At 47.1% G+C, this 12,265-nt stretch overlaps 1 protein-coding gene across 1 annotated transcript in view; it reads right to left on the bottom strand.

Annotated features, from left to right (window-relative positions):
- The window catches only part of LOC121439765 (intraflagellar transport protein 172 homolog), a 35,192-nt gene that overhangs the window by 11,919 nt on the left and 11,008 nt on the right, over positions 1 to 12,265 (bottom strand). Inside the window, exons 13-23 of the mRNA XM_041640385.1 lie at positions 12,097 to 12,200; positions 11,860 to 11,945; positions 11,330 to 11,442; positions 10,704 to 10,871; positions 6,940 to 7,076; positions 6,597 to 6,704; positions 1,942 to 2,026; positions 1,608 to 1,700; positions 788 to 865; positions 331 to 579; positions 106 to 184 (exon numbers count right to left, since the gene is read on the bottom strand). Coding sequence (XP_041496319.1) covers positions 106 to 184; positions 331 to 579; positions 788 to 865; positions 1,608 to 1,700; positions 1,942 to 2,026; positions 6,597 to 6,704; positions 6,940 to 7,076; positions 10,704 to 10,871; positions 11,330 to 11,442; positions 11,860 to 11,945; positions 12,097 to 12,200 — 1,300 coding nt within the window. The remainder of the gene's footprint in view (positions 1 to 105; positions 185 to 330; positions 580 to 787; positions 866 to 1,607; positions 1,701 to 1,941; positions 2,027 to 6,596; positions 6,705 to 6,939; positions 7,077 to 10,703; positions 10,872 to 11,329; positions 11,443 to 11,859; positions 11,946 to 12,096; positions 12,201 to 12,265) is intronic.

Genomic DNA, 12,265 nt, shown 5'->3' with positions numbered 1-12,265 from the left:
AGGAATGCAGAGGAAACAAAGCCAGTCAGCCTGAAGCGATGTCCCCAAGGAGATGCTGGGATACTGGGTGTACAGTGGTAAAGACAGCTGATGAGCAGCTAGTACCTTTCATGAATGCATTGCCTTTACAGTAGCACTCAAGGGCCCGCTGTGGGTTTCGAATCTTCTCAAAGAGATCACCGGCCTGCCAACACATGAATACAATGACACTCTGAACACAAGAGTCAGGAATCAGCTCCCCAAAGAAGGAATGCTGGCGGAAAGGGAGAGTTATGGACCCCCAGGTCTCCTTGGGTGGAGATAAGGACCGGGGAGAGGCAGCCCACATACCCTTTCGTAGAGCTCCCCCTTGATGAGGGCCATGGTGATATGTTCTACCAGCTCTGTGTTGGCCAGCAGCTCCTCGCGGGTCAGCACCAGCCGTGCAGCTTTGGCAGGGAGCCCGGCCTTGAGGTAGAGGCTGATGGCTGCCAGCCCATCCCCTTGACTCTCCTGCAGTTCACCTGCTCGCTCCTCTTGTTGTGTGTCCATTAACCATTGATAGTAATCCCTGCGCAGCTTCTCCAGGGCTGGGTGTCCCTGGACATCACAGAGGGAGTTAGGGATTCCATGTCTCTCCTGCTCCTCTTCTGGGACAGTGTGGCTCCTCCCATGGCACCAATATGTTAATCCCTCACCTTATCAGCCAGCCCCAGCCCCATTCCAGATCCTATGGCTTCCTTAGAAAGATTGCTAAAATTGGTGATGCCAAGTCGTGAACACTCATGCAGCGAAGACAGAACAATACCTTGGCCTCAGCTACAGCGATACACTCATCCCAGCGGTGCAGCTCCTGGTACATGTCCATGGCCTCCTCCACAGCATTCTAAGGGTTGACCCCGGGGAGGCAGACCATCAGTAAGTCCTCTCAGACTGTCTGAGATGCCGGCATGTGCATCGGAAACTGAAGTGAGTGCTTTGCACATATCAAGCCCAAGATCAACCACTGAGCAATGCACCTGACTCAGTGATGAATTTATTATAGACTAAAAGAAACTTAAGATTCGGGGCTCCTTTTTTGCACAGGTACTTGGAGCAATTTATCTTAATGAAGGCTCCTCAGACTATATGTTTTGGGTGCCACAAAGACTTGGATCTACCCTGTGCATAAAAATTGCAAAGACCAATAAACAAACAAATAAATAAATGAAATAAAAGGTTGCAAAGACATGTTCTGGAGTAGGGAGGAGCTAAGATACTTTTTGAAAGGAAGAAGAAATTAAAGACCAAAGAAGGATGCTTGCCTAGATAGAGACTAACAGAGGAGGCTGGGCAGTGGTGGCACACGCCTTTAATCTCAGCACTTGAGAGTCAGAAGCGGGTGGACCTCTATGAGTTTGAGGTCAGCCTTGTCTATAGAGCGAGTTCCAGACAGGCTCCAAAGCTACACAGAGAAACCCTGTCTCAAAAAAAAAAAAAAAAAGAGGAGAAACTGAAAAAGCTAAAGAAGGCGTGGGATGAACTCTCTAAACCTAAAAGTTCTCTCCCAACTTTTGGAAGTCTTGGTCTTTCATCCTTTTCCCCCTTCCAAATCCCCTCTTCCATCCTGCTCCTCGTCTCCCCTTTACCTGTTCCAAGAAGATCATCTCTGCCAGTTTGTAGTTCTTTTCCAGCATGGCCAATCGTGCTCGGACCTGATAGAAGTCAGTTCCTTCTCCACCCTACAGGGAAAAGGAGGTTTGGTCATTCAGCGCAGGTGGACACAGGAAGGCAGGAGGACACGGGGGCTAACAGACTTGAGAAGCTAAAGATCTTTAAGGGACTTAGCAGCCTGAGGTTTCACAGGCAATTCCAAGGTGGGTAGGGTGGAAGCTAGAGAGGCTGGGAAAGTAGGAATCAGGGAAGAAAACGAACAGAAACTCCAGCTTGGGAGGCTGAATGAAGCGAGAGGATGATACTTGCATATTCCCTGGACACCTGATCTGCAATCTCATTGGTCTCATGCAGGAATCGAGCTTTTGCCACATGACCCAGAGCAGAAAAGCACCTGCAGCACAGAGGCAACAACACCAGCGTTACATTAGTACAGGGCTGTCATTCAGTCACTGGTTCAACACTAGAGGCATCTAGTGTGTGCCGACACTGCTGACCCTCACAGAAAGCCCAAAGAGGCACAGGAAGGTAAAAGCCTTGCTCTCGGGGATTTTCTGTTCCTGTGGAGACAGATAATAGTACACGAGCAAAGATAAGGAGAGAAAGAAAATTAAAATGAGCAGCTGTCACAGTGGCCGAGACACTGACATTGGCTGGGATCGGGCTACAAGAAGCAGCTAGTCACTGGCCAGGCAAAAATATGCTCACTGCTAAAGTGACAAGTCTGTTAAGGGGGGAACCAAGGGTTTCCTCATTGGATTCCAGGCTTGCCCTGTAAGAGGGAATTCACATCTGGTGCTGTAAAACTGGTCCTGAGTCTGTGACCGGGAAGTCACAGGCCCTAGCTGGGAAGCAACCGCGGTTACTTTTTATAGATGTACATGATGTACTCACCAGATTGCCCTCCAAATAACTACATCTATGCCCCTCGATCAGAGGCGCTTCAGTGTGTAGTGGCAGATGTAACTGTAGGGACATAACTGGTCAGAGTAATGAGGGTGGGGACTGTTGAATGCTCAGCAGTAAATGGCACATCTGTATCAAAGTTCAGGGGACATCATGGAAGAGGGATGGGAAGAATGTAAGAGTTGGAAGAAAGGGAGGATGTTGTCTTCCAGGTATGACATGGCTCTGCCATGTGGGGACCATAGCCTGTTATGAGGATGGAAACACTCATGAGGCCCTAGCCCTCCCTCAGGATCTAAGGGCAGTTAATGGTTGGTGGGGGAGGGAAAGACTCTTTAGTGGTGTGCCCACTGGTAAAGTGCCCACACTCCTGTAAGCAACCTTCACCCCCCATGCTCCTGTAAGCAACCCCTCACCCACACCCCTTAAGCAACCCCTCTCTCACACCCCTGTAAGCAACCCCTCACCCCCCCATGCTCCTGTAAGCAACCCCTCACCCACACCCCTTAAGCAACCCCTCTCTCACACCCCTGTAAGCAACCCCTCACCCCCCCAGGCTCCTGTAAGCAACCCCTCACCCACACCCCTTAAGCAACCCCTCTCTCACACCCCTGTAAGCAACCCCTCACCCCCCCATGCTCCTGTAAGCAACCCCTCACCCACACCCCTTAAGCAACCCCTCTCTCACACCCCTGTAAGCAACCCCTCACCCCCCCAGACTCCTGTAAGCAACTCTAAAAGAAACTCATGGAATCATTAAAAGCCAAAGGTAGCAGGGGGGCTGGCTAGCTGGGAAGAAGGGGATCAGAGGCAGTGAGAGGGGACAGGAGAGGGCAATGGGGTGAATATGGTAAAAATGAATTACACATCATAAAGAAACCCATTCGTGTATATGCTTAATCTATGCCAACAGAAAAAAAGTTAAGGGAGTCAGTCATGGCAAGACATGGCAGAGCGGACGGCTGTGCAACACGCCCAGCAAGGATGAGGAGGGCCGCTCAGAGCCAAGGGGTACAATGAGGCTAGAAGTGCTGGGCAAGTAGATGACTGGCATAAGAAAGAAGCAGAGGCAAATACTTGCACCAGAGCCACAGCAAGCATTCTAGGTTTATATCGAATATAAGACTTAAACAACTGGAAAATTCTAGGCAAAACCAGTTATATAACACAGTGGGTTTGTGGTTGTTGTTTTATGTACAGGGTCTCATGTAGCTCATGCTGGTCTTGAACTCGTTATATAGTCAAGGAGTTTCTGATCCTCCTGCCTCCACCTCCCAAATGCTAAAATAATAGGCATGTGCTATAATGTCTGGCATATGTGGTGCTGGGGATCAAAGCTGGGCGTCATGCGTGCTAGGCAAGCCCCAGCCCTCTAGAATTAAAATGGTCTTAAAAATTATTTTAGTTATTATTTGTGTGTATGTATTACGTGTGTGTGGATGCAGGCATGCCTGTGTTATGCTGTGCCTGTGGAGTTGATTCTGTCCATCTACTGTGGGTCCTGGGGACTGAACGCTCATCAGTAGTAGACTTCTGCAGCAAGACCTTTTAACCACTGAGACATCTTGCCGGTACTATATTGACGGTTTTAAAAAATATTTATTTTATGTGTATGGGTATTTTGTCTGCATATATGTCTATGTTCCATGTGGTCTGTACACCACATGCATACCTGGTGTTCCCCAAGGCTAGAAGAGGGCATTGGATCCCATGGACTGGAGTTACAGAAGACTGTAAGTTTCTAGGTGGGTCCTGGGAATTGAATCCTGGACCTCTGGGAGAGCAAGCAGTGCTCTTAACTGATGAGCCATCTCTCTAGCCCCCTAGTTAAAAAAAAAAAATAGGTCAAATGTCGTGGCACAGGTTTTTAACCTAAGCACTGGGGAATCTGAGCAGATCACTGAGTTTGAGGTCAACCTGGTCTACACTGTGTGTCTCCACTGTGTGATGGGCAGATTTTGAAGGCCATGGCTAACATCAGTAAGGCTAGGGAAGAGGCTTTTGTACGACTGAGGTGGGAGACGCTGGCGGTCTGCACTGGTGGTCGTATGGCCAGGCAGATATCAGACTGGGAATACGTGTGAAGACTAAGGCCTGGGCTGGGATGTAGCCTAGCTGGTAGAGCACTCTAGTGTTTGCTAAGCTCTGGGTTGATCTCCACCACTGAATAAATTGGCGAGGCAGTGCAAGCCTGCAATCTCAGCACTAAGAGGAAGAGGCAGGAGGATCAGAACTCCAAGGTCACCCTTGGCTATATATGAAATTTGAGGCCAGCCTGGGCTACACAAGACTTTACTTAAAAACAAAATCTGAAAAAAAAAAAAACAAGACAAAAACAAAATTGGGGCTGGAAGGATGGTTTAGCAGTTAAGAGCATTTGTTGCTCTTGTAGAGGACCTGAGTTTGGTTCCCAGCACCTACAAGGTGGCTCACAACCACCTGTAACTCCAGGTTCAGGGGATCTGATACCCTCTTCGGACCTCCATGGGTGCCAGCCATACATGGGTACCTATGTAAGCAAAACAGTCATACACGTAAAAATAAAATAAATACACCTTAAAAGGTAAAAAGTAGACAGACAGACAGACAGACAGACAGAGAGGTAGGTAGGTAGGTAGGTAGGTGGATAGACAGACAGACACACAGGCAGACAAGGTAGAGTCCTGAGAACTTGTGGACAGCTTATATGGGGTCAAGGGAGGAGGGGTATATATGAAAAAGCTCAAGTTGCTTCCCAGAAACAGCTGATATTACTAAGCCCTTACATCTAAGCCTTTTGCAGATTCTTTCTTGTTCTTCACCACCATTACCATCGCCACTCTCCTTTATAATACTATGTGGTAAATACTGTCATCAGTGCCCCCATTTTATATGAAGAAAACCAAATCCCAGGGTTGGAAAGGGTAAATGACCTTTCTAAGTTTATACAAGATGAAAAGTTGAACCTATGTTTGAACTCAAGGAATTTGAGGTCCCAAATGTGTTCGTTACCTCTGTGCCACACCCAGGAAAGACACAGAGGTATGTTAAAAAGACTTGGGCAGGCTGCAGAGATGGCTTAGTGGTTAAGAGTGTGTACTGCTCTTGCAGAGGACCTGAGTTCAATTCCCAGTATCTACATATGAAGGCTCATAACCGCCTGAAGCTCTCGCTCCAGGGGATCCTACACCTCTGGCCTCTGCAGGGACCATCATTCATGTGGACATACCCACACATGGACCCTCACATAGACACATTGTGGCAGTGTAGATGGGACTGCCTCCCACTGGCTCAGATGTCTGAAGACTTGGTCCCCAGGAGGTGGAACTGTTTGGGAAGGATTGGGAAGTATGGCCTTGTTGGAGGAGGTTTGTCACTGCAGGTGAGGCTTTGCTGTTTCAAAAGTTTTCTGCCATCTCCAGTGCTGTCTGTTTGCTGGTTCCATGATGTGAGCTCTCAGCTGTCCAGGCCACTGTGCTCACACTGCCCCTATCATGGAACTGTAAGGTCATTTTGTGCGGCTTTTATAGGCTGCCTTGGTCACGGTGTTTTGCCACAGTAATCGAAAAGTGACTAAAACACACACAGTTCAAAGTAATTAAATCTTAAAAATGTAAAAACTTTAAATATATAAACAGTAATAATACAAACAAGAAACAACCACTTAAAGGAGAACCTTGCAAAGGAGAAGCTAAAACATTAGGACATATTCAGAGCTAGAGGGACAGCTCTGCAGTCAGGAGTGTGTACTGCTCTTGTAGAGACTGGAGTCTGGTTCCAGCACCTTTACCAAGGCGGCTCACAACCGCCTGGAACCCAGCTCCAGGAGGTTCAAAACTCTCTTCTGACCTTGGCAGGCACTGGCACTCACATGCACAAACCCACACATCGACATTCTTATTCACAGAATTTAAAACTATTTTTAAAAAGATATATTGATCTAGAGTAGGAGGGTGTTTGGAGTAAGTGCACCAGGAAGGGCTCATGTTGTTGGGGTGTGTGGGAAGCAGTGCTCACACACAGGACAGAAGCAGCCCACAGGCTTCCTAGTGGCCAGCATTCAGTTCCACAGCTCTTACCTCTCAGCAGTGCGGAGCTGCCTTGCCTCCAGGGCCAGTTTGCTCAAGGTTTTCCACATTGCCTCTGTTTCTGGGGTCATCTCCAGGGTCTCCAAGAAGGCTGTTGCCCTGGAGAGGAAGGGAAGAAAGCACAGGAGTGAAGCAGGATCTGGAGGAGTAGAGGGGAACCCTGGTGCTGCTGGGGCAGCAGGAGGGGGGAAGAAAGGCCAGAAACACCGCCCTTTGTCTAGGCCCCTCCCATGACTCAAGGGCCCCATTGAGCTGTGACAGTTTAATGGGTCACTGCAGGTATCTGCTAGGCCCACACTGGCTCAGCACCACACTGGCTGTTAGCAGCTCTCACCGGGTGTAGTTGCCATCATCGATGGCTGTTCCAAACTCAATCAGGCCCTCGTCCAGGGTGTAGGCCACAGTCGTCACCCCTTCGGTCACCATCACCTCTGTCTTCCCTCCACCTCGCTCCAGACCTACAACGTCACCCTGCACAGTATACAAAGAGTGGCATCCAGTTCTTCAGTAGGAAACAGACTTAGGGGTGTGTGTGCACGCACAGACTGTGGGTGCGTGTGTGACTGCACTTGTCCACATGAGCAGGCCAGGAGACACGCTCGGGTGTCACTCCTCAGCTGCTTCCACCCTTTCTTTCTTCAACCAGGATCTCAGCTTGGCCCTGGAATTTACCAAGGAAGCTGGGTTGAGCCCTAGGGGTCTGCCTGTCTCTGCCTCTCCAGCTCTGGGATTTAAGTGTGCACTAACAGGCTTCACTTTCTTGCTGTATGTTCTGGGGCTCAAACTCAGGCCCCTCTACTTGAACAGCAAGCACTTTACCAAATGAGTTATCTTCTCAACTCTTAGACTGATATTCTTTTTAAAGTATATTATTTTGTCAGGCAGTGGTAGTACACACCTTTAACCCCAGCACTCGGGAGGCAGAGGCAGGTGGATCTCTGTGAGTCTGAGGCTATCCTGGTCTACAACGTGAGTTCCAGGACAGCCAGGGCTGCACAGAGAAACCCTGTAATATATATCTATATAATTACTTTTTCACGTTTATTTATTTAGCATGTGTGTGTCCATCCATGTGGGCTCTGAAGACTGAACTCAGGTCATCAGGCTTAGCAGCAAGCACCCTTATCCATGGAACCATTTCCCCAGGCCCCAGACTGAGATATTCTTGGGGGTCCTCTAGTTAAATTACAACTTGAACCTGAACCCAGAACATACTTTTTCTTTTTCTGCACCGCTGAGTTCATGTGACAAAATCACTAAGAATATTCCCCACCTCTATGCTACCCATCCCCCTTTTAAAAAAAACAAACTAGTACGAAAGAATAAACTGTAATTATAAACAATAATTTTAGGTCTTTAAGCATTTTAGATATTAAAAATGTCAGTTATAGATAATGCATTGTAATAAAATTAAATATTACATATTTGAAGATATAAAAATGACATGGAAAATTAACTAAGGAAAGACTGGAGTGGCTGGGCATACTGGAAAAAGAATCAAATAAAATTTTATGGAAGTGAAGCCTGAGACATTGAACATGGAGAAGTTCCTGGCCCAAATTTAACTCTGAAGCAAAACTCCAGGTGTGGCATAAGCAGCAGACAAGGAAAAGAGTGAGCCAAGGAGCTGAAGGAGAGATCTGAAGATACTATCTGGAATGTTCATGGAGCAGAAGAAGGAGACACAGAAGAAGCTGAAAAGGCAAACAAGACGGAACAAGAAACGTAGCATATGCTGAGTCAGAATTCCTGGGAGAATGGTAACAGCGTTCTGAGAGAGAGTGGCCGAGAAGTTCCCAAGACTGAGCACGATGTGTGTGTTCAGAACTACATGAAACCCAACATATGCTGCATGGGATATCATTTAAATTCATGTAAAAAGGCTGGAGTACAGCTCAGTACCAGAGAATTTACTTCTAATGTACAGGTTCAGTCGCTAGCCATCCACTGCAAAAACAACCCCCAAACCCTCTAACCCGATGGGTGGCCCGTGACTACAGTCCCTATCTCTTAAGAGGCAGGGCAGGAGGACAGCCTGGGCCCCGAAATCTGAGGCCAGTCTGTGCAATATGGCAAGATCCCTTCATGAGGAAAACTCCTATGTACAAAAATTATAGTCAAAGCCGGGTGGTGGTGGCGCACGCCTTTAATCCCAGCACTTGGGAGGCAGAGGCAGGCGGATCTTTGTGAGTTCGAGTCCAGCCTGATCTACAAGAGCTAGTGCCAGGACAGGCTCCAAAGTCATAGAGAAACCCTGTCTCGAAAAACTAAAAAAAAAAAAAAAATTATAGTCAAGTGCCAAAACATCCAAAAAAAAAAAAAAAGTAGGTTTTAGGAGCAACCAAAGGGGGCAAGAGTAGACTTTAAGAACACTGCTAAGGCAGAGGGCCCAAGCTTGGTTCCCAACACAAGTGGGCGCTCACAGCAAGTGGCCAGTAACTCCAGCTCTGAGGGATCTGATGCCCTCTTCTGGCCTCAGCAGGCACTGCACACATATGCACAACACACAAGTTATCTATTGGGTTAATCATGTGTGGTGACCCGTGTTTGTGATACCAGCACTCAGGGAGGCCAGCCTGAGTTACAAGTTCCAGTTCCAGGTCATTCATGGAGGAAGGAGAGGAAAGAAAGAATGAGACATTGAATATGAATGATGCCCATTTTGGGAGTTAAAAAAAAAATCTTATAGCAAGGCGTGGCGGCCCAGGTCTGTAATCCCAGCACTCAAGTACTTAGGAGGTAAAGGCAGGGGAATGGGAGGGAGTGGGAACTGGGATTGGCATGTAAAATGAAAAAAAGATAGTTTGTTTTCTTTCTTTAAAAATTAAATAAATAAATGAATAATTAAAAAAAAAAAATTCCTCAAAAACCAAAACCAAACCAAACCAAACCAAAACAACAACAACAAAAAACTCCACACACAAAAAAGAAAGAAAAACAAAACAAAATACTAAAACAAAAACCCATCAAAACTAAAGGAACCCTTTACTACTCCTGGAAGCGCAGTGGTAAATACTTGTGCAGTGTGCTTAAAGCCTGGGTTTGATTCCAGCACAGCAGCAGCAGCAACAATGAAGATTAGCACTAAGAACCAGAGAGAAGGTTCGATAGGTAGAGACGCCTGTTGGCCTGCATTCATTCCCAGGACCCTCATGGTGGGAAGAGCAGACTCCCACAAGTTGTCCTCTGGCCTCCATAGATGCATACACACATACACAAAATAAATAAATGTAATTTAAAAATTTAAAGGTTAGAATGAAAATATTGTTCAACAAAGAAAAAAGAGGTAACCAAAGCCAAAGCCTTGCAAGGTCCTATATTATTTGTGGGGAGAAAGTTACATGGTGGCTAACTTGAGAGCCTTCAAGGGCTTGCATATGAGTGTGTGGTAAGTGTGTGGTGTGTGTGTATGTGTGTGTGTGTGTGATGTGTGTGTGGGATGTGTGGTGTGTGGTGTATTGTTGTATGGTGTGTGTGTGTGTGTGTGTGTGTGTGTGGTGTTGCGATGGGACAGTAAAGAGTGTTTTATGTGTAATTTGAAAAAGGAGGGATTTTTTTTTAATATTTATTTATTTATTTATTATGTATACAATATTCTGTCTGTGTGTATGCCGGCAGGCCAGAAGAGGGCACCAGACCTCATTACAGATGGTTGTGAGCCACCATGTGGTTGCTGGGAATTGAACTCAGGACCTTTGGAAGAACAGGCAATGCTCTTAACCTCTGAGCCATCTCTCCAGCCCAAAAGGAGGGATTTTGAATGGCCAAGAACAAGGACAAGGATGATGGCGTGGAACCATCCCTCCTACTGGGGTCTGTCTTCTAGATTGCAAAGAATGCCATATGGTGACTTTATATAGTCCCAGGGCCACTGGAATGTGGCCTCATCTCTAGGAAGGCAATACAAGGTCAGGAAACGCAAGCAAGGATAATTCTGGAGGCCATGCCAGTATGGGGAGGGGGTGAAAGTTTGGCTTGCCAGTTTTATCATAGCGATTGTGGGTGGTGGGTTGAGAACACCACACGGTCTCCACATACTTCTCCTTGGAGCGCTAATGAGTTAGAGCGACACACCTGGGCCTCCTGGCACCAACGTACCCTGATAGAGGACATGGTGACTCTCTCGGGTGCCTCAATGTTGTACCACACACACAAGCTGTTTCGGTTCTGGGCTACCAGCACATCGCTCCCGGGAACCCACTGCACGTAGGAGCAGAAGTTGAGGATCATTGTCTTGGAGCAGCTTTCAATATCATATAGATGCAACTGGAGAGGGAGACAGCACAATTAGGAGGCGTGCACTGATGACATTTGGTTCTGTCCCTTTCCCCCACAGTGAAATGATCCACCAGTCAGTTATGTGTTGAGTTGCCAGCCCTTGGAGTTTGTGCTAAGTTGGTATATCCTGACTGGTCAAGTATGAGATGACCAAACAACCACAATCTAATTCAAGGTATAGTCAGGTGAAGGTCAGACAGGAGAGTAACCCTGGGCCAGATTAGCAGGTAGGGCTACAAACAAACTAAGTGAGCTGACAGTCTGCAGGGAGGCTCTCACTGGAATGGTCCCTAGGTCAGGTTCTGACAGCGTATAGACTATCCTTCGTCCACTTTGCTATGCTAATGGCATATGGAACCAATAACTTATGTCCTGCATTGCCCCCACAGTTCCAGGTAACAGCTTGTGGACCAGCCCAGGCCTAAAACCCTAGTAACCCCTCTCACACGAAGTTTCCGATCCCTGAAGAGAAGCTTGTGCCCAGTCTCATTAAGTTCCAGCCAATCCACACGGCTCTCGTGACTGATAGTACCAATGTTGTAGCCGCCAATCAGATCCACTGCAAAGAAGACAGGGTAAGAAGAGCGAACCCCACCATGTAGAGGGCTGCATTTGGTCTCTAGAATGCTGGCTTTATAATCATGTTGGGATTTAGGAACATTTTATCAGTCCAGAGGTATCAATGGGGACCACAAATGACCAACATTGCACGATTTTTCTAAGATGCTTAAAAAACTGGGTCTTGCTGAGTGTGGTGGCACACACTTTTAATCCCAACACGCAGGAGGCAGAGGCAGGTGGATCTCTGTGAGTTTGAGGCCAGCCTAGTTTACTGAGAGAGTTCAAGGACAGTCAGGAACAGCTAAGGCTACACAGAGAAATACTGTCAATAAACAGGTTCATCACTGAATATGCTCATGATACACAGTGCAATCCAGGTATCGGTGTCAGTATTAAAGTTATAAGAGCATCTTACCAATAGCAATAGTCTTAATATCAACAAGATAAGCCAGTTTCTTATTATCTTCCATTCCTCGCTGGCACCTCTCGTTGATACGGACGCTGAAACATGAAACAAGGTAAGGTAAAATGGGCTTAGCTAGGGTCTTCTTGAGGGTTCTGAAATAGCACATGGGACATTTTTAGCCTGATCTGGAGACACACACTTTAGAAGTCCCAAAGGAATCCTTCTGGATTTCCAGGGTTCAGTTACCTGATGAGGTGAGGGTTCATGAATTCAGTGCGTACAGAACCCAAGGAGTCATTACTCCCATATTCCACCAGGGTAAGCTCTCCAGCATTGAAGATCATGCACACCTGGGGAAGAATGGAGGCGGTGTGGAGAGAAGTGGGGGAAAGGGCAATGTAGTTCAGGGTGACCT

The sequence above is a fragment of the Microtus oregoni genome, unplaced genomic scaffold (assembly GCF_018167655.1).
Source record: "Microtus oregoni isolate MIOR12 unplaced genomic scaffold, Mior012 000062F_ref0000492, whole genome shotgun sequence".
Classification (NCBI taxonomy): Eukaryota; Metazoa; Chordata; class Mammalia; order Rodentia; family Cricetidae; genus Microtus; species Microtus oregoni.
The sequence above is the reverse complement of the archived record's forward strand: the minus strand, read 5'-3'. Positions and strand labels throughout refer to the sequence as shown.